Source organism: Trichoplusia ni, chromosome 25, assembly GCF_003590095.1.
Source record: "Trichoplusia ni isolate ovarian cell line Hi5 chromosome 25, tn1, whole genome shotgun sequence".
NCBI classification, from domain to species: Eukaryota; Metazoa; Arthropoda; class Insecta; order Lepidoptera; family Noctuidae; genus Trichoplusia; species Trichoplusia ni.
Window position 1 is genome coordinate 1,200,303 of NC_039502.1, and position 21,740 is coordinate 1,222,042.

At 34.1% G+C, this 21,740-nt stretch overlaps 1 protein-coding gene across 1 annotated transcript; it reads left to right on the forward strand.

Moving 5' to 3' along the window:
* Window positions 1-93: 93 nt before the first annotated feature.
* LOC113505255 lies at window positions 94-1,336 on the forward strand (the record flags this gene model as incomplete). Its single annotated transcript, XM_026887874.1, has 2 exons — window positions 94-369; window positions 481-1,336. Coding segments are annotated over 2 exons (588 nt in total), but the record flags the coding sequence as incomplete, so codon positions are not given.
* Window positions 1,337-21,740: the final 20,404 nt, after the last annotated feature.

Consider the following 21,740-nt stretch of genomic DNA (forward strand, 5'->3'; position numbering starts at 1 on the left):
TTACCCACGAAATTATCTTGCAAACTAAATAAACCTCGGAACAATATTTTTTTGTCTTTCTTTACATATAATTAGGATCAACACTGTATTTAATATTTGTTTGGTTTTCAGACAAAAGGTGTACCTTTAGCTAAAGATGAGGTGGCCTTGCTAATTGACCTTATTGAAGCTAATAAGGTGATTACAAGCAAGGCTACAAACGCTGCCAATAATCAGCTTAAAGAAGCTGCCTGGACTAAAATTACAGGAGCATTCAATGCATCTGTATCAAGTTACCCGCGAAGAACAGAGCAACTTAAATTGAAATGGGAGAATTTAAAAAAAACTGCTCGTAAAAGATCTACCAAAATTAGGATGAACCAAATTAAGGTAGTCATTTCGTCCTTACTCTTGTGTATTTTTATATACATAGATGACATCTAGGTATATAAAAATGAATCAACACATTGTGTTAATAATATAATGTATCTACACTTGCAGACAGGTGGTGGCAAGCCAGAATACATTCCACCAGATGATGCACTGGACAGAGTGGCATCCATTTTAGGTGCAACATGTGAGGGTTACACTGTATCATTTGGAGGAGATGCTGAGGTGACGGTAGATTCCGAGGTGACGGTAGATTCCGAGGTTTTGAATGATGGTGGTGTCGAAAATGAGATTGAATCATCAGGGAATATCCAACAGCTGGTTGTGACAAGTCCGAAACCAAATAAATTCTTTTTTAAATCTCCCAGTGGCAACAATATTAGTATGTATCTACTGTCAGCAATTGTTCGCAATTGTATATGATAAAACACAAACATATTTAACTGCTAAGTACTCATAGATTAATATATCGACAAAATATAGTTATTAATAATTATTTAAAATAAGTGTTTGCATGCTATGTATAGGTCAAATGTTTGTTACTAATATTTTATATAAGACCTTAAATACCCAACTATTTGATGCAATATTGCATTTGGGTAATTCACATTTATATGGATGTGTAATCTAAACAGTTTTTAGTACATTTGGGATGGTCTGGAAAAACTAATTTACATTATTGCAATAAAACCAATTTTTTAAGTAATAATTATATTTATTTTCAGATAAAGAAAAACGTAGGCTACTGGATGATGACATAAGGACTCGAGCTGCACGAAATCAAGCTATTGCTGATTATTATATTACTAAAAAGAAGAAATTAGAATTAGAAATAGAACACATGGAATTAACAAATAAAAAGTTAAAATTAGACTTAGAGCAAAATAAAGAAGTATTAAAATAAAGTTTTGTTTTTCTTTATTGAATGAACTTACAATTACACTTCAATTCACAGTTATTCACTCAAATCAAAACTGGAACAAATAAAATATACCTAACATTAATCATGTATGTGTCATCATGCATGCAGTTATTGAAATGAAAGACATGGGATCACAAATAACTTACTCTCCAAAGTAATTGTTTATCAAGTCTTGTCGCTCATCAATATTATTGTCACTAGGTTCATGTAACACCATATTAACAAAGGATATATTTCTGAAAAAATAAATTACTAACAGCAGTTTTGTTTAAGCGAAATCTATACGTGAATTCGCTACTGTTTAATTCGTTCATATGGTTTACGCGGGTCTTGTTATTTTTATGGGATTCTTCTTCAAAATCACTGTCCCAATCAGATAATTTCATTAACATGGATAAATCACTTTCACTAGACTCGGACATACTAGAAACACTGCACTTCTACGAATGTATTTGAAAGATAGTTTACGATATATTTGCATATCCCTGCAATTCGACGGATTGACAAATTTGGTTATCTCTTGTATTGACATCACTGACAGATAGCTATCAAAAGGATATTGGGACGCATAATGTTGCAATTTCATAGAAATATCTATCTGCGTTAAGAGATAGACCCTCCCAACGATAGATAGCGTATGGCGGTTAGTTGTCATACCCATCAGTATTATATTGGAACATCAAAACCGATGATAGATAGAATTTTCTATCTTTAGTAGGCCAAAACTGGTGATAGATAAGTTATTGGAATCGGCCGTTAATGAACATGGATCTTAATAAAGTTTAACAAAGTCATACGTGATGACTGAAATAAGTTATTAGTTCAGCAGTTATTTATTTCTTAACCAAAGCCCAAGGAAACCTTTTATGTGTCCAATGATACAGCATGTGATACTTTTAAGAATAGAACAAATGAGTTTTTAATATACCAAATCAAACAAACTGTAATCAAGAGCAATCACAATTGGTGTTCGAGAAAACAGAAAAAATACAACTGCAATTTTTAAACATGAAATCCAAGAAACGACAAACAACATTATTGAATTAATCGCCTTGAATTTACGAGAACACCGAACGAATACAAATCTGAAAGAGGCAATACTAGAATTCGTGATTTTTCCACATTTATACAAAGTCGACCACCAACAGGCAGTTATTGATGACACGATAACGTCGATGTTATGCATATCAATAAGATACCACATGCGAACGACCATGTAGGTCCAAACGAATCTAAAGAAAAAGAATACAATCCATTCGTAGTCCACAAACTAGTAGCACTAGAGCCAAACATTAACAGAAAGACACAACAGATCATTAATACAAATTGTGGCGACATTAGACGTTAAACGATCAATTGATATTGCAACATTCGGCAACAAAGATTTAAAATTCAACACAACCAAATAATACGTGATTGCATTGTATGTGGCGAATTTGTAGACTATAAAATAAAGAACAATTGACTTCTCATAGAGTACGCAATAAATCAACCAAATATATGGCGGTGAAGTACTGAATAAGAATAAATAAGAATATTAAAACGCAATAGTAAGATATTAATGCGTTACGTGAATTTAAAGTAAGTAGAATTTTTAAATAGCTACTGAGACGTGCGGAATAGGTTCTTATCAGAGATCTTGCAATATAATTAAGTCAGTGCATGTGTCCTAGCATATTTTTGTGAGCTTATTTAAGGAGTGATAAATACGTCTCGGAGCTCAGTGCTTTGAATATAAAACACGGCCATGTTACACTAAACTTTAAACCAACATCCAAGACACGAATTGAAGGAACCAGCGGCCAGTATCATAAATTCTCACACCTTGTAACTTGTCCTATTGTGGGATCTAAGTGTGTCGGTGTATAATTGAACATTAATTCTAACCTCATCAAGCGGTGTGACACCTAGCTAGCGAACATAAAGGTAAAATCTCGATAGAATAGCGTAACAGTATTTCTGAAAGAGGTGTACCTCTTGAATAAGATTTCTCCTTTCGGCAAGTTGAAGATAAACCTAAAGTTAATAATAGTAAGGACTAAAATCAATTGATCCACACTCCCTTCATCTTTATCATCAATAAAACTTTCTCAATACATCATTTGGTTTCCGACGATAAATATCAGAGTATATCACAGTGGTTCTAATTCACGTTTCTATTCACACCCCAATAAAATAGTCGTTAATATACGCCGCTTTTATGTCCCCCTTGTGGGTAGTTGTAAAAGGCTGGCATTAAAGCTGAATTTGTACAGTGAAGGGAAACGAATTGCTGACACCTACGGCAAAGGGACTCATTTGTTTGAATAAACAGAAGATAGGGCATTATGAAGGTGTTTGCGTCAATATTAGACTAAAACATGGGAAACAAAAGAAACGCGATAGACCGTTGCTCAATGAAAATTGACCACTTAGCACGTACTTCAAACTTTAAACCCAAATAAGATCAAACGTCAAAGAATTTGTAAGCCTTATTCTTAGGGTTTTTTTTGGATTTCAACAATTTTCAAAAAAGCATATTTGTAAGTGTCAATTTATTGTATCACACTTAATAGTCACCATATTGTCCAAAACTTCCACCGGTACATTGTGAACAGACCCCTCGATACAACCCCTCAAGTTCAAAGCGTGACGGACAGACAGCTTACTTCCCCAGTTACTTGACCAAATGGCACTAACGATACCAACGGCAGTCTATAGTGCAATGCCACCGCCACGTGCACCAATAAAGCACTGGATTTCACGAATCACAATATTGTACTGTGATTTGTTACTCCTTATAGAAAGCACTTAGATGACTCACGCGGCTGATAAGAACTAAGTACGCAGGTCGCGTTAAAATCATCTGATGTTGCTTCAATAAGCAGTCCTGTATACATCGACATCATAGGATAAAGGAAGAATGAAAGATTAAAACGGATTACTAAAAATTCTATTAGTTCACTGAATACTTAAAAGATCACGTGGGAATGGTAGTTTAAAAGAAAATTTAGCTTATATCAAACAGGATAACCGCCATATCGCATCAACAGAAATAAAACTAGATAAAAAGAATATAAAGAAATCAAAAACGGTAGATCAAAGTGAAAAGCAATATTTAATTAACACACAGACAAACAAAACTACTTTATAAACATTAATTACAAGCGGATAGGTGAGTAACATTGACATTGGTACTAATGAGTCAATGCCGCTGCGCCTACGGTCACTCCGATAAAGTTTAGTGTGGGCGCCCACTGGCGCGTAACAAATATTTCGAAACGGAATATTAGTGACCATTGGGGTTACTACTGACAGAATCGAGTTCTTTTTAAATCGAGTGGGTATCCTAGATACTATTAGTCGTGCAGTAGTAGGAGTTGTAACCACGCCTGATGGGCAACTAACGCTGATAGCACCCGTTCGCTTCTCGATTTTGGATTGGTTCTAAATAATTTCCGTCTCTTCATTAATCGGTCGATCAATCAATCGAGGCTGATCGCGTGTGACTGATGATTTCTATAGTTCATATTGATTTGTATAAAGAATTAAGTATTTATAGGGAGACTTTTCATTATTTATTTAAAGGTCCTAACTGCATTGTCGAGTTTTTGATAGCTTATTAGTTTGTTTTTCCGACCAATTCGATGCATGTTGTCATGTCAATAAGATGATAGTGGTATGTATCATTTCATATTACTCAATGTTTTCTCCATAGAATTCAAAATTGATGTTTTATATTTTCATTCACAATTCAAATCGTCAATATCTGATTTTACGTCTCGCCTCAGTTGCTTCATGGTCTTATACTGATTAGTAATGCCATCAACCGTGTAACCAGGTAATGTGTTGTCAATAAAACATGAAAAACGATGGTATCACTTAATTCATTTCCCTAATCATTCCAAGCACCTATCTTCTATTTTTTACGACCAATTACTTTCTCTAATGAATCTGACTATTTTGACTCCCACTGCAGCCTAAGTTTGAATTTCAATACTTTACTTTATATTTAACTTATTCACATACCTTCCTGAGTTAAGTGTCTGATAAAACTATTTACTATTAAAACCCGCTATAAAATTAAAATGCTGATAATTAATTTTCTTACTCTACGCCTTTCAAGTCAGTAAAGTGCCGATGCATCGTCGCGATAACACTTTCAAGCTTAAAATCACTATAAGATTCGTCCGTATCAAGATCATTTTTATCTTCAAGGGTTCCTTTTTGTTTATTAATGGCTACACTAATAAGAATATATTGATGTATCATTATTATCGAGCAATTCCCGACTCGTACCAGTTAAGATTTTTCAAAATTGATTTTGTGCTATGATACTTGATATATTGTCTTAATATTTCGTTTTGTACTGATGAGTTTGCCGCGGTATAATCTACGAGTTGTTAAGGCGGGTCGGGCGTGTCTGTGTCGGCCCCATCATTAATAAACCGAGTCATACTGCAGATATGATCACGGCTTTTACCAATCCTTTGAGCTTTGCTGTTTATTTTATTATAGAAGGATTGAGGAGTAGAGGATTATGTATGAAAACTACCGCAGGAATGGACCATAAACTATTCATCGATAAACCTCATTTGTTCAACAGTTTTCAAAACCATTTAAAGGAAATGACAAGAATAAATACATACAATATATTAAATAACAAATTGGATGTTTCCAATACTTCCAAGCATTCATAAATAACATTAACAACAAAATTAGTATCTGCCTCACAAAGTATCAAAATTTACAAATGGACTATACCGTACCTGACAAGAACAAAACACTGTTAAGTGCACTCCGTGCTCATTCATTTTGTCGTCGGCCGCAAATCGTATTTCATGGAGTCTGAGCTAAAGACTTGAATTATGCAATCATTGAACCAGCCCTAATCCTTAACACAAAGCAATAAAGTTCAGTTTCCCATTCAAATACGCATAAGTCTTAAAGTCTATACAGATAGCACGATAAGGGTAAGTTTGAATCGCGTGGGTGTAGCATTAAGAACTCATAAATCTTATGTAGAGCATTAATTATTTTATATCTCGAAAGAATCCTTTTGCTTTTATTACAATAGACGGCAAGATAAGGCCTGATGTTAATTTATTACAGATCAGATCCTTGTGGTAATTTAACTGGACACTTCCTGCTAAAGATTTTTTGTCCTTTCTAACGATCTTAGCTTGTGGTTTGTTCTTTTATTAGACAACTTTACTAACATCGAGTTATACAAGATTTAAACCTATTGTAATCTTTTTCAAAACAGGAACGACCTCGGGAATTTGATAATCTTCTTAATTGACAATGATTTTTTTATCTTGATTTCCGTTCATTCTTGACAGACCCCAATGATACAGCTGTTTCATGAGATGTTTAAATCGAATTGTCGGAGAGTGTAATAAAACTATTCCAGAAAAATATTATTAGCCCAAGTTAAATGAGCTGGAATGCTCCCAAATTCACATCTAAATATACGCTTCATGAAACAACTTTCTATGCGACACCATTCTGATAATTTAATACTCATCAAATTTTATTGTTAGCTTCCTCTTCGTCTTTTATTCGTTGCCATGACAATTAGAACGATGATGCACGGATGTGATCATTTCGTAACATCCTCAGGAGTTGCGAATGTGGTATTAAGTGCAATACAGCGTCGAGAATTGCAGTGAAAACTGAGATGCGGGCTTAAGTGGTGGGTAGGCCACGGTGGATTACGCTAATGCGGCATGAAGCTTGTTGGTGCCCCGTAATTCAATACTTAGGTTACACTCAGGTTATACCCGATAAAGTGGAAAGGTTGATTGTTTTTTTATTAAATCATAGGCTACGTCTTCTACAGGAGTTAAGTGGGATTGGTTAGGCACGCTTCATAGAGGTGAAAACCGTGGAAACGTCGAAAGTTTATTATGTTTTTTTTTGTATAGAGTTTCATTTACAATGTTTTTTTTCATAAATGTACAGGATATAAATGGAAATAAATACTGCAAACCATCACAACATAAGTATTTCAACGTAAAATCAGTGGAAGAGTCCAAACCATCTTATCGTAATTTTCAAACACTTGACCGGCTGGTACGAATGTTTATCTATTAGTTACTAATAACAGCATGTTACATAAGAGTAAACACTTAAGTAAAACCCATTGACACAAATGATTGTGTCGGAAATGTATGCTACTGCATTCTATACAACCATTTGTCGGATTCCTTTAGCAACTGGTTTTGAAATTTTTAGTGTTTTTTTGCAAATTGACACTAATTCAATTGGAACTCTCTTCAGTATACTGCTTTTAAGATACTGTTACTAAATCATATCTATATTTAAGCAATATATTATTTCTTAACATCTTCATCCTTATCCATTTTATTTGCATCCAAGACATTCAAGTTATTATCAATATACTTCTCCTGGTCCCATTATAGAAATACCATTAACCACCATACGACCTAAAAACATAAAACCCTCTCTTGCGTTAACCCTTTCGTTCCCAATTCGGTAAGGATATTTAATTTCCTCCCAGCCTATCGCGTAATTGATTTAGTTCAAAGTGTAATTTTACAGGAATCGCCCACGTACCCAGGAAGGTATCGTTTAGGACACCAATTGATGGCAGACGCGAAATTGCAACTTTATTAGTATTAAAAAGGAAATCATTATCAATTTGTCAATCTATATGATGCACCAGAACGATGGATAGGGAAAATGGTGCTGCATTCTCTTTGCAGACAAGATTATTCCTTATAAATAGAAAGACGAAACTTTTAAATTCAATATTTGAGCAATACCTAGATATTTGTTTTACGTTTACTACAAATACCTAATTCAGTACGAAAGCGCATGAGACGCAATGGCGACGTAAAGGTATTTATTGAAGCTTTAATTTGCTAATCATTATAAATGATATAAATATTGAGGAGAAAATACATTTCAAACTATCCGAAATTACAGTCTTTGAACAACCTACATAACACCTGAGAAAATAAAATAACCCTTTCACCAGAAATTCCAACGCATTAACTCAAACCAGCGCACACGCATCTGTTTTTATTAAAGCTTATAATAAAACGAGCATTAATTGGACAATGTTAGTCTAGTGGCTGATGCAGGTGTATGCACGGATATCGCAGCTGATACTGCAGGTAGATACAATATTGATTCAACGAGACGTTGTGGGAACGACCTACACCGGTACACCAAAGATTAAGTTTAGATCAGATTGAGCGCAGATATGGAAATAGGTATTTGACTCGCAGCCAGAGTCGCACAGAGCATGCATGAGCGATCCCGTGGCTGGCAATAGAGCTTATTCGTCCAGTGGCAATTGTTAGTAATACGCTAGAGCGATAACAAACGAGAACGATAAAACGATCGATAATCAAATCGAATCAAGACCAGTACAAAAAAAAAATACAGATCAGTAGTTGCTGCTATGCTTTTCGGACTACATGCAGACTTGGTAATAGGCACTTCAGAGTGTTCTGATTTAGTTAGTTAAATATTTCGCAGTCAGGTCAACTAAATCCAAAGACTGGATATTGTCAAAAAAGGCCAGACATCTAGCTACTATAGTATTCCATCCATAGCAAATTATGTCATGCGACTGCTGTTGCTGGCTGTACAACATAAATAAAAGTTGAAATAATATTATAATAAAGGAGAAAACCACAATAATAAAAAGAAACAAATATGAGTTGCTACGGTAGTAAAGTTTTGAATGATGCAATTAGTTTGTTCATAACATCGAAACAATGGATACTTAAAAATAAATAAAATATACCTAAATATACATGTAATATTGGTGACGGTCTCTATGAGTAACTTTTATATGTATTTTTATATCGGTCTTGAAATAGGACGAAATCCGATGTTCCAAACAATTATTAATCATCTTTTTTGAAAAATTTTAAATAATGGATATGGTCTGTGGACTGATGTTTGTTACTCTTTCACGCAAAAACCACTGAACGGATTTAGACGAAACTTGGTACACAGATAGTTGAAAACCAGGATTAACAAACTGGATAGTGTTTAGTTTTGATTTTATTCCCGTGGCCTCATTTTTCACAGCTAGTTTAATATAAACATGCAATGCATTTCTTTTTTTCCGATTTTGATACAAATTTAATGTTTGAGACAAATGAATTACATTTTCATTATGAAAACCATTCAACTAACAAACGTGTTATTCATTCATAATACATGACATGACCGACAGTTCAATAAAGCAATAAAATTAATCTAATTGCAGGGTCAATTCATTAAACTCTTGTAATAAAACATCGTTTAACGCCAATCTGCGATATATAAAACTTACAATTTATACGTGTTATCTCGACTATTAAATGTACACTGTAGTATGCAAGAGAAAATGATTTGGTTAATAGTTTTTGTTAGGTTTTGTACGCGGGTTCTTTCGCGTTAAATTTGGGCTAAAACGGTCCTGATTTAAAACACAGAAAGCTAGGTATTCGGAATATAATCTTATTTAAATATGCCACGATGTTATTATGTATGTATTTCTACTTGGGTACTCACATCCCTAATTTAAGGGGTTGGGGAGCAGTTTCCCAAAAACATAATGCACGATTTGTTGTGCAAGGTGTGGATTTAACCTTGTATCTAGCTATCTACCCATTATTATTATGCAAATAAATTACGCTTCGACTGAAATGCTCTCTCGTAATAATTATGTCAGAGAAACAATAAACAATTAGTTACATTAACTACTACATCATTACATAATTAATATTAAATCATGCGCACATTAGAAGAAAACTAATTATGGCCCAGCCTAAGATAATGAATCACTATAATTGCGATGCTTAATATTCCTAATGTATGCATCATATGCATGCAAATGTATGAGCTTGTTAACTTTTTTGTGAATATGCCATGAGATGAAGAGAAAATAAATGAGGTCTAATCACAATATATTTAAACTTATGCTGTGAAATGCAAAGGGTAGCTTGATGGTAAAGATAACCATTAGCCATATCCACTGAAAGCAATGCGTCGCGGATTCCATCCCAGCGTAGACAAGCATTTATAAGATCCACGACGGCTTGATCTGAGTCTCGTCGTCTTCGTGCTTGCGACTTGCACATGTAAATTGAACGTTTGTGAAACCTTAAGCACGAGAGTTAAATTCCTTAGAGCGAGAGGCGTCTTTTTTATCACGTGGCCCAGTACCGTTTCTTAAAGCAGAAAGTTTTGTTGATGAAAGAGTAAGTCAGGTACAAGGTGTTTAATACTTTGATGCGTTGGTACGCTTCCACAACTGCAAAAGCGGCACTTTAAGCGGTGTTTTAAAGCGGATCCAGACTTACTAATCCAATTAGTATGGCCACCGGATAAATTGACCAGCTTAAAAGCACGTCATAACACTAAAATGCACATTATTCATTCAGGCCATTAGCCAAGTTATTAATAAACCTGATTACTAGGATGTTCAGTTATCATTTACAATTGTTATAGTCCATTATAGTTAGAGCTAATGAGCTAAATAGGGCAACCTATGACGTCATACGCGTGTTACGGAACATTCACTCAGTTTTTGGGATGCTCATTCTAAATTTGTGTTTTAGGGGTTATTTGGAATATTATGATATAAAAGTACTTATTCAATTTGGTAGAAAGAAACTGTAGAACAACGATCAAAATATACATGTTAGACAAGAACATTTGGGCGGAAAAATCAGTGTATCAAATTGATTGATTAATATAATGATATTCCATAACTTTCACACAACGTCATCTAGGCTCAAACTAACGATAGCTTTACAATGCGTACTAGACAACGGCTCAAAACCATCCTCTTCGTAAATTTCATCAATTAAAACTCAACCTCAGTGAAGACAGTAGTCTATCGACACAAAACATTATCCCAACAGCATACCTAATCTTTGCCAGCTACATCGGTAGATAAGACAGACCGCCAAAAACGCATGTTTGAGTTAAAAGCGCCGCAGCCAAGTTGCAATGCAGCCACTTAGACGTGTTAAGTAAGTACTTAAGTTGAGTTTGAGATTTAACTGTACATTAGCGGTTCGGAGAATATGATTGTATGCTTGTTCTTAATTGCGAACAGGTGTGTCGGGGGAGATAAAGTACAGTCAACGTAACAGGCAGCAGAACACCTGCGACCACTTTACAATGTCACTGTTTTTTTTATTTTTTTTTATTATTGATTAAACCCCAAAGGTTTTTATCTCACTTCTACTGAAACGTGAAAGTTTGTTCGTATGGTAAGATTCCTGTCACTAGACGAAATTTCGTACACAGATGGTTTATAACCTGGATTAAAATAGCTTTTATCCCGATTTTATATTCTCATATGATCATTATTGATTTGTAACGGGCGGAGTGGCTGGCAACAGCTAGTCTCTTAATATACTACTGTTGTGATAGCGTCACGGCGCACTATACGGCGTCTGTCTTCCACAATTGCAACAATATTATTTTAATTCGTGGCAATAAGCTTTTATACTGGCATTTTGTAAAGTGGTCTTCACCTAAGATTTTTCATTGGCTTTAAAGTTTGTATTTAGTGTGTTTTAAATATATTCGTTGTCAAATCTATTTCGTTACCAAAATTTTTACATTTTTTATTGCGTATCTACTGTTTAACGTTGTTGACTGACTTGTGTCGCTGACCGTACCTTTACTTTTTTCTGGTTTCAAAGGACGGCATTTCGAATTTTGTTATTGATCTCCGTAAGTAACAACTTTTGAATCGTGAATTTCTTGTAGGTCGTTTTGAGACACGCAATCGCAATAAATTAAGTGGATTTATTAATTGGCGTGTAAAATACATTACGCTTTTGATTTATTACGTAAATAAAGCTTGTTAAATGGCAAAAGTGTAGATGATTTTGAGGCATCTACACTTTTCAAATTGGATGTTTGTATGATTGAGTTCTAAGGGAGTACAAAACCGAAATCCATTGATTAATAAGCTCCAACTAATCTTATACTCATTGTTTAATATGCATATTAATATTATTTTAATTTTTCTAAGTATCAAAAAAAAATTCAATCGTCAAGAAAAATAAATAGGCAAGGTTCAATTATTTTTAATTGAGTAGACAGTGTCTGAGACCACTGTTTCTATTAAAACCGATAATATATCGACTTCAGCAAAACCGTACGTTATCTAGGAACTCGTATGAGCGAATAAATTCAAGTCAATCATAGCAAACGACTTAGCATAATTAAAAGCATTGCAATTAAACATAGTACAGTCGGCGGCAGACAGCTATTTATCATTTATCTCATTATACTGCAGAGAACTTAAAAGGGAGTGCAGTACAGCCTATAGCAAAAGATTAATTGGGATATGCCTTTGATAGTACCTACGTTGATATAAATAAATTATGTTGTTTATCGTGACGGATTTAGGGGACGCCTTTGAATAGAAGTGGGAAACAGTGGGTTAAATAAAAAAAAAATACGTGTGGCACTCGGGGACTGCCGCGGTAAAGCTATTGCATAAATACTTATACACCTATATACATTCTCACAAACAGCTGATTATGTATTTGTCCGATTTCGGAGCAGCTCGTCTCGATTCGGGCGAGTTCCGTAAAGTCGTACAATACGTCTAATCGCATGACACACAGCGCCGTGTCGAAGACTGCCGAACTGACACGACGTTAGACGATGCACGGCCTTCAAGCCACACCTCCGTGCCCGTCGGAGTGGGGAGCGTGAGGTTTTTTCGTTACGGAATTTCTGGGTTTAGTCCCCGCGCTCAAGGCCTGCGATAGAAGCTATGCAATAGCTTAAAAAATGTTATTTATTACCATAAAAAAATAAGTATGTCTTAATGTTGCGAATGTATCTCTCTAACTCTTTTTAGAAATGCATTATTGAAGGCTAAACCATCAACAATGTATGTTCATTCAAGAATTTGATCGGAGAATTTCACTAACATTTGATAACACATACACAAAGATGCCCATACGCTTGTTCTGCGCGAGGATAGCACATGTCGCGAACAATGCGATTGGCGTTTGTTTGACCTATAATACCCCAATCGGGTAAGCACGCGATGAAAAATAACACTTACGCACAAAAAAATATAATTTAGTTTATTTTATATTACTTATCAATTTATTCTTGTAGACCAATAAGTTTCTTACTTACATCTTCAATTTCATATACCAGTTCGTGTATGACTGTACTTAGTACAAACGTAATGGATATGCATTTACTTATAAAATAAGATGCGAGTCGAGGAAGTCTGTTTAACCGTATTCCCAGTATTTATTGTAGATTGCCCTCCATATAAGTATACTTCAGTAAAGAGTTCCATTAAAGTAAATAGGAATAGTGCATTGCCTTTAAGGAGGTTCAATAGCTAATCAGTAATTACGATCAGACATGATATTTCTTTAACAAGAGGCTGTTGATATCTCTGCCTATGTATACGTGGATAATTATCTACAATTTGATTACATAACAATTATAACTATTTGAGTACATTTCATTCAGTGTCAAGGAAAAACACATGGGCATAACACAAGCAAGAGGTTTCCTGCTAATAACCAAATTTTAAGGTAAATATTATAATACTATAAAATAGAATGTATTTACTTGGTTGCAACCGGAAAAAATACTTTATAATCTCTGAATGTCACACAAATATGCACGTATTATGAATGAATGTCCGTATCGAAATCAAAATCACAGCTTTGTATCGCCGAGGGCATGTCAACCCAGTTGTTACTGTTTAAAACTTGTTCCTTCATAAAAGGTAGCAGATACCTTTTTTCTTTACGGATTTTTATGTCATACGATTTTGAACACAATTAATGATGTCACATGTCGTCTTGTTATTAAAGGTACAAGATTATAAAGGACAATTCGCATTAAGGAAGCAACGGCGCGTGGTACCGGTACGCCGTTGATAGCTTGAGCGCACTTATGGAACTTTAACGACGAAAACTGCTATGTCGCAAATTGGATTTATAAGACAATAAATCCGCAGAAATAACAAGAAGACGAAGAGACGTTCTCTTTATCCCGCTAATTAAAGAAAATTCCTCGCAATTATAACACTGGCCACTAATAATAAATATGCCACGACTCGGCGAGATTTAAAATTAAATATGGATTTTTTTTTCATCTCTCACGGCATCCTGGCTGTCACACGCAAACCTACTTAACGGATACGTTTAATCTGACAGGTCGTACGCGTCGGATGTTTTGACAGCGAGCCAATTACCTGCCACTTTATTCGGCGGGCTGAACGCAACGTTCACATCCTGCGAACCTGGTCTGTGACCTGGGGAACGGGACTGTTGCAAGATGTACCTTAGGGCGATATAATAAACGGTTCGGAATTGGTAAATTGGAGGCGAAAACCTTTTATTTTGACAGCTGTCATAAACCGGACTTTGAGTGACATAGCAGTCTTTAAATCTTTAAAGTAGTTTTAAATATAGGATTTTAATGAGAAATACAAGGAGATTAAATTAAGCGTAATTTTCTACCACAGTTAAGTCTTACAGAGAATGGCTGTAAAGAGGCGTGGGAATTCAAAATTAAATAGCTCTAAACAGCATGTTATTGCACAAATAGTCTCTAATCTGTTATGCAAGTTAGTTTTAACACGCGATCCTGTTCGCGTCGTTTTGCAGCACGCCAAAGGCGAATACAAACCTTTCTTAGAAATGTACGTATCTGTACAACTTTAATGAACGTGGGGGACGGCAAGAATAATTTTCGACCACATTACAAAGTCACGTCGCAGGGGATTACCTGGGGATTCCCGTATCACTCTAATCCAAAAAACTTTCTTTACACTTCGATTTTTTTTTTTGGATTTTTTGGGTCTTATAATTGATCAGATTGGTTTTAACCATGGACAGCCAATGTCATCAAATAAAACTAGCCATCGAACCTTATTACTATACAGACCATCCTAACATTGAACTCTTTCAAGTTACACAGCCAGTGTTTAAGATTTGAGCGCTTGTCTCTCAAAATACTGTTACTTTAAGATTCCGGCTATTGCAAACTGTACACCTGTCTTATCGAGCCGGCCAAGGCCAATGCAAAAATAAGAGGTCAAAAGAACAACAGTAAATTTAAGGAAAGAATCAAATAACATTAATAACACAATGTTACGTTTTTATTGTTCATATCAGATCTAAGTGACTATAGTATGTACACGTTACAAATTGGTTTTCGCAATAATCTTTACAGTATTTCATAACTAGATAATAAATAAAGTGAGTTATTCGAAACATATTGTAACTGATTGCCTTGTACTACAATTCTTACGCAAAATTTAACATTCAATGCTTCAGAAGAGAGCTTTCATGTTTGTTACACTATGAAGCGTATATATTTTTTTCATAAATAAATGCGGACAACATCACATACATTGTTCTGAACCCAAAGTAAGTTGCTAAAGCACTTGTGTTATGGAATTCAGATACAACGAAGGTACCACAAAAACCCAGACCCGAGACAATGTAGAAATATGTTTTTTTTTACATTGACCCGACAGAGGATCGTACCCGGGACCTCAGAGCTAGCGACACCTTGAATCCTGTGCGTCCGCCACGCGACCACGGAGGTCGTCATCGAATTAATATTCGAATATGGATCCTACATACAAATGTTCAGGAGCGTAAACTGTAGAAAGTTTTCGCACGGAAACGATACGACCTCTTTTATGAAAACCTTCTTGTAGTCTCTATGCAAGGTCCTTGCTTTCAAATACAATATTAGAATGTTACATAATAAAGGCGTTGCCCGTCCACCGTATTTTCATAAGAGCCGCAAGCTAAACAACTCTATTTGCAGAACATCACCATTATGGTAAACATGTCCTTAAATGGGTTCACAGCTTCCATACAGAACTGAGCGCTCCGTAATAGGTGGTACGTACGATACAAGTAAGTAAATAGTTACTAACACATAATCACACCAAATAGGTAACGAGATGATACCTAATCCGCTGAAGTATTTATAGAATAGGTAACTATAATGGGTGTAATTGCATAAGTGAGTAAATAGGCGAATAATAGGCGATAGTACGAGCCTTGGAGCAGTTCCTTGGTAAAAGAGTTACCTATAGATTAAACTACTTGTATGTTCTACGAAAAAAAAACCGAAGTTAGTACAATGTTTTTCTTTTCTCGATTTATAGTAAGTTTTTCTGTGTATTAACTGTGTAGTAAGTGTAAGCATAATTACCGAAAATTTATTGAGTTATTTTTTTTTGGATTTAAAGCTAATATTTAAATACTTTTTTTTAAATCTCAAAACGAGATTAGGGACGACGTATATTAATAGCAATCGTACCGAAGGCTTTCGCTATAGATAAGCAGGACTATAAATCCACCTTACCTACTTTTAATATAAGGACGATAAAACTAAAATAACTTAACCAAGTCAAAATTTATTCTAAGTCATCTAAAAATAGCTGCACTAAGGAATAGTGCAACAAAACAGTATAATTCCAACAGACTGAATGGGAATGCTTCTGGGCAATCAATGGGGCCACTATGTGAACAGCAATGCAACCCTAATGCTAATGTGTCAGTAAACTCTGTTATGTCAGTCATTATCAATTGAGAAAGGAGTTTGTATTTACTTTGTAGTTCATATTTTATCAATATGAAACATTTAATTTTATTATATTTTGAAATGTTGATCTTTTGAGACCATCTAAATATTTGGAATACAGTATTCCAAAGTCAAAAATCCCAAAAAGTTTTTAGCATATTGAGAATTCAGTTTCTTTGCTGCAAGCCCTTAAAAAACTGAATTCAAGGTATTAAAAATAATTGAAGTAGAGACACTTTAAATATTTTACTGAAAAATGTGATCAACATTTCAAAATATAGAACATATACTTGAAATAACAGTAACAATGATTGTTGCAATAAAAACAATAATCAAGCACCTCAATTACTTGCAACCAGTAATAAAATTTAAGGAAAAAATACATTGCCTTTTACAACATACGGTGCAAACAACAAAATCAAGGTTGCTTGGAACCGAAGCATCACGGTCATTACAAAGAGCTCTCTGTTTAAGAGTTGTGATATGACACATGCACCCAAATGTATGCAGCATTCAGTAAACATTTATACAATTTAAGAGTAATGAAAAGAATTTATCTTTATGTATCACGTTTTTATGAAGTTGTTGCTAATGTGAATGATAGAAAGGATTTGAATACTTTCATCGCTGTATTTGATGTTCAAGGTAAGGTGTTCCTTTTTCTTTTATGAAGTGTTTTGTGAGTGTTTAGGTGGAGAATTTGAGATAAAGATTATTAATAATTGTTAATTTATATTTTTTTTCATTAATTGTGATCAATGTTAAATGGCCTTCTTAATGGGAAGATGCCTTGAAGCATCGGTTCTTTTACAGGAATGTATTATATTTATAAGCAAATTATAAGGGTATGGTTATTTTGAATATACAAGTACCTATAGTTTAAGTTCTAGCAGAGGACACCAGACATATACCTACTAATTAATTTGGATATTATATTTAATTAATTAACACATTTTGATAACAAACACTGTTTAGTTTTAAAAATTAAACCAAAATCAAAATATCTTTATCTTCACATCATCAGAGAGAGAAATACATAATTAGAGCCCAGTTTTAAACTAATAAATGTTTTGGTTTGTGTCACAATATTTTCCCATAGTGTAATATAATTCTTTAATGTTAATATATTTTAATATAATACCTGAACCGTCAGTTATAATGACATTAATATTATGTGTACCTAACAAAAAGTACAGTACTACAGTACTGAGAATGTTTTTAGATCAAAATTATAAATTAGATAAACATCTATAGTTATATATAGTTTTATAACAACAACAATATGATTACGAAAGGAGTTTTACTCATAAATCATAATTTAAAACGTTGTCGCGATTTTCGTAATGTAATCAAACTATTATCATGCAAATAACAGTTAACTGCTGGGTGAAGGTCGCACAAAATAAAAACATTTTAATGAGCACTCTCATACATTAGATCGCAATATAATACACATTAAATCTACAAATAAATAGTAAAGTGAAATTTTGCAACTCACCACAAAATAAAATGGCAAAATCCAATATTATTTTTCGCAAAATGTACTTTGAATCTCGGTCTATTGTGATCGTATGATTACGAGAGTTTATTTTACGATCATTTCTTTCCATTTTAACTTATGTTATACTAAACTATTTAAAGATAATAATAAAAAACACTACCACTGTGATCAATGTTACGAAATAACGTCAAATTGTGAAATGAAATTTTGTCAATGTAGACACGTCAAGCATCTGGCGCATGCGCGAGGCGACTGCTCTTGACTAGCGACTGAGTTCGTTCAAAAACACAGCGCGTTCGTGATATCGTATCGTGCCTACGTTCATGTTGTTTATAACCGAATTTGACAGCCTGTGCCGGCCGCCGCGCGCCGGCAATTCTTGCGCGTTATCGTGGTTTTTTTAATAGATAATAGATATCTACGTTCGTTTGTAGCAACTTTTTATAAAAGTCTTTTTAATTTGTTTACTTACACTTTAAATACTACCTACCCCTACCCGTATTTTTTGTACTGCCAAAGTATTGAATATACTTATAAAGAGTAGCACTGCACATTGCAATCGCATTTTTTTAAGTATTGTTCAGGGGTGCATCACATTGAAGTAACCAATGTATTTTCGCGTTTGGTATGTTTATGTCACAATGAAGGATTTTAGATCTGCCTATAGAAACTACGTGACATTAAAAACTACTAAGTTACGCAGTATTAGGTAGGTAGGAACCAACCTGTTACAAAAAATTTCAAAAAATTTCAGGCCGCTCTAATCGAGGATATTTAACTTTATACACAAACAAAAACTATCCCTTCGAAATGAAGCCATACAGATTTAGTTTGTAAATTGATTACATTCTTGTTCATAATACGTTGAACATGATAACGCATGAGTTATTTTCTAGTTTCATATTTTCGAACGAACCGTGAATGATTGGATGCGACAAAGACCCTTTTAATCCGCTTTTTTTCTTTTTTTTTCAAGGCAAAGGAATGCCGCTCCGGTAGTTATCGGTAGCCTTAGAGAAGACACCTGTTGATTTATTATTATTTATTTATAAACTTGTTAAATATTTAATTTATATCTAGACATATTTTATATCTAAGTATAACTAAGCAGGCATGCTTTAAGATAATGTCTTCGTTTCTTTATGAACTTAGAAGAAAAGGGTCAGAAGAAAAAATCTACTAATTACCTAATTGAAGTGTTGTGCAATTAAAATGTTGTGATTAATATCATGCTTCGAATTACTACCTATTTGATTCTGAAACTACTTTCTGTAGTAGAATTATAATATACCTGTATGTGAGAATTTTAAGTATTTTAGGGTCGGTACACGAATGGTAAAACAGAGTCACAGCACTAAGACACCGCTGTCTCTCTGTCCATCCTTCTGTTACCAGGCTGAAACTCATGAACCGTGACAGCTCGATATTGCCACAGATTACTTATGTCTGATACGGCTATAAAAATAGATCGTTTAGATCAAAATCTTTATGCGTGGTTATCTTTTGAATTAAGCATTAGGCTAAGTTACCTGTAATGGCAGTTTATAGTGAAAATTCAATTTAAATAAAATGTCAATTTTAGTTTTTTTATGGAACCCTAAATGTCACGATTTCGAATCGCACTTTTTATATTAATTTGTAATTACTTACTACTACTACTTACTAAACCTACTGACCCACATTTTAAATTGCAAGTGTAATGTCTGTAAATTCATATAATTTGATGATTCAGTAAGTGGGTAATTAGTAAATACATTATTCTTGTACAAAACTGCTTAATGCAAACTTCTGGTAAAAACATAATTTGCTTTAATTAATTAATATTTAACAAGTTGAATTAATTAATTAGTGACAGCATTAACAGAACGATGAGAAAGTTTTTTTCTCTTTGATTATGATGATCGCGCATACAACCTACTTAGCTATAAAACTTTAACTTACAAACACGCGTAGGTACGTAGGTATTGAACCTCTAGTTACACAATTTTTGTTTTTCTTTTTAATTAAAGTTATCAAAATAAATGGACTTGGAAAAAAAAATAGAATTCTCTTACTGTCAAATGTAACGCGACCAATCTTTATTCTCAAAACGAAGTAATGAAACTAGCGGTTGCCCGCGGCTCCACTCTCGCGTTATGTCTGTGTTAAACATAATACTGCCTTTTTAAAATTGATTAAAACAATTATATACTATGTTACTTCTAATCCCTCCTTCTTTTTAACATATTTAATTACTGCTCTGCCAATATTCATCATATTCTTCAATAAACGGGCTTTGTACCACTGAAATAATTTTATAATCGGACTAGTAGTTCTTGAGATGAGTTTCTTCAAACGTACAAACATTTTTAATGTAGCCAATGGTTGGCTAAAACATTTATTATAGAACATAAGTTTTAGGCAACATGACATGTTGTCTTTGCCTACAAGTCTCGGCGCAGCGGCGCAATTGCCTAGGTTTGTTTTTGAGTCGGGAACATGGCAAAAAACAATGTATCATGTCTGGAAATCGGAGTTAGGAATTTGGATTCTTATTTCTAATAAGCTTAGAAATTCACTAGATAGAGGAAGTTCTCTTTAGGAGGTTAAGTAGCATTTATATTTCATGACCTGTCTTACGTTTTTTAATAACTTACGTGTTTATCAACCTACTGAATTTAAATGTTTCTGCACTATTGCGGTAGTCTTCTTTGCCCTTATGACTTCAAAAGTGTAAGTGATAATATTTGAATAAGACTTTGTAGTTGAATTTGTCCGAAAATAATAATAGGAAGGTAAATTCACATTCGGAAATCGAGTTTACTTAGGCTGAAAAAAGTTCATTACTTGTGTACTTGCGTACCTGCGTAAAATAAAAATAATATACAAGATCTTATTCAAAGCCCATGTGAGCGCCATCTATTTCATATGGTAAGAACTAGTTTCATGCCATCTAGCCGTGAACATTGGTACGTCGCGATAATAAATGTCTGTAGTTTTGATACTTTGCGGTAAGATGGCGCTTATACAAGGTAAGCGATTCCGCTATTGATCCATAGATGTCGCTATATGAGACTGATATTCGTGAAATACATTTTAGAATTTTTTTTGCTGTAATGCCCGCTGATAGACCAGCAAGTTGATAATAGTAAATATTGTTAAGAATATTTTGTTATTTCTATCAAGTACTCTACTTAAATAAATACAGTTCCTATTTATTAGTAATGTATTTGGTAATTCTACTCCTTATATTGTGTCTTTCTAAAAAATAAGAAGAAGGATAAGTGGTGCAATTAAACATATTATTTTTATACTCCACTCCACTTCATTTTTTAATGAAATTATAATACTTGCTGTTGCCCACTGCCCGCGACTTCGTCCGCGTGGTAAGTAGGAGGGGAGCTATTT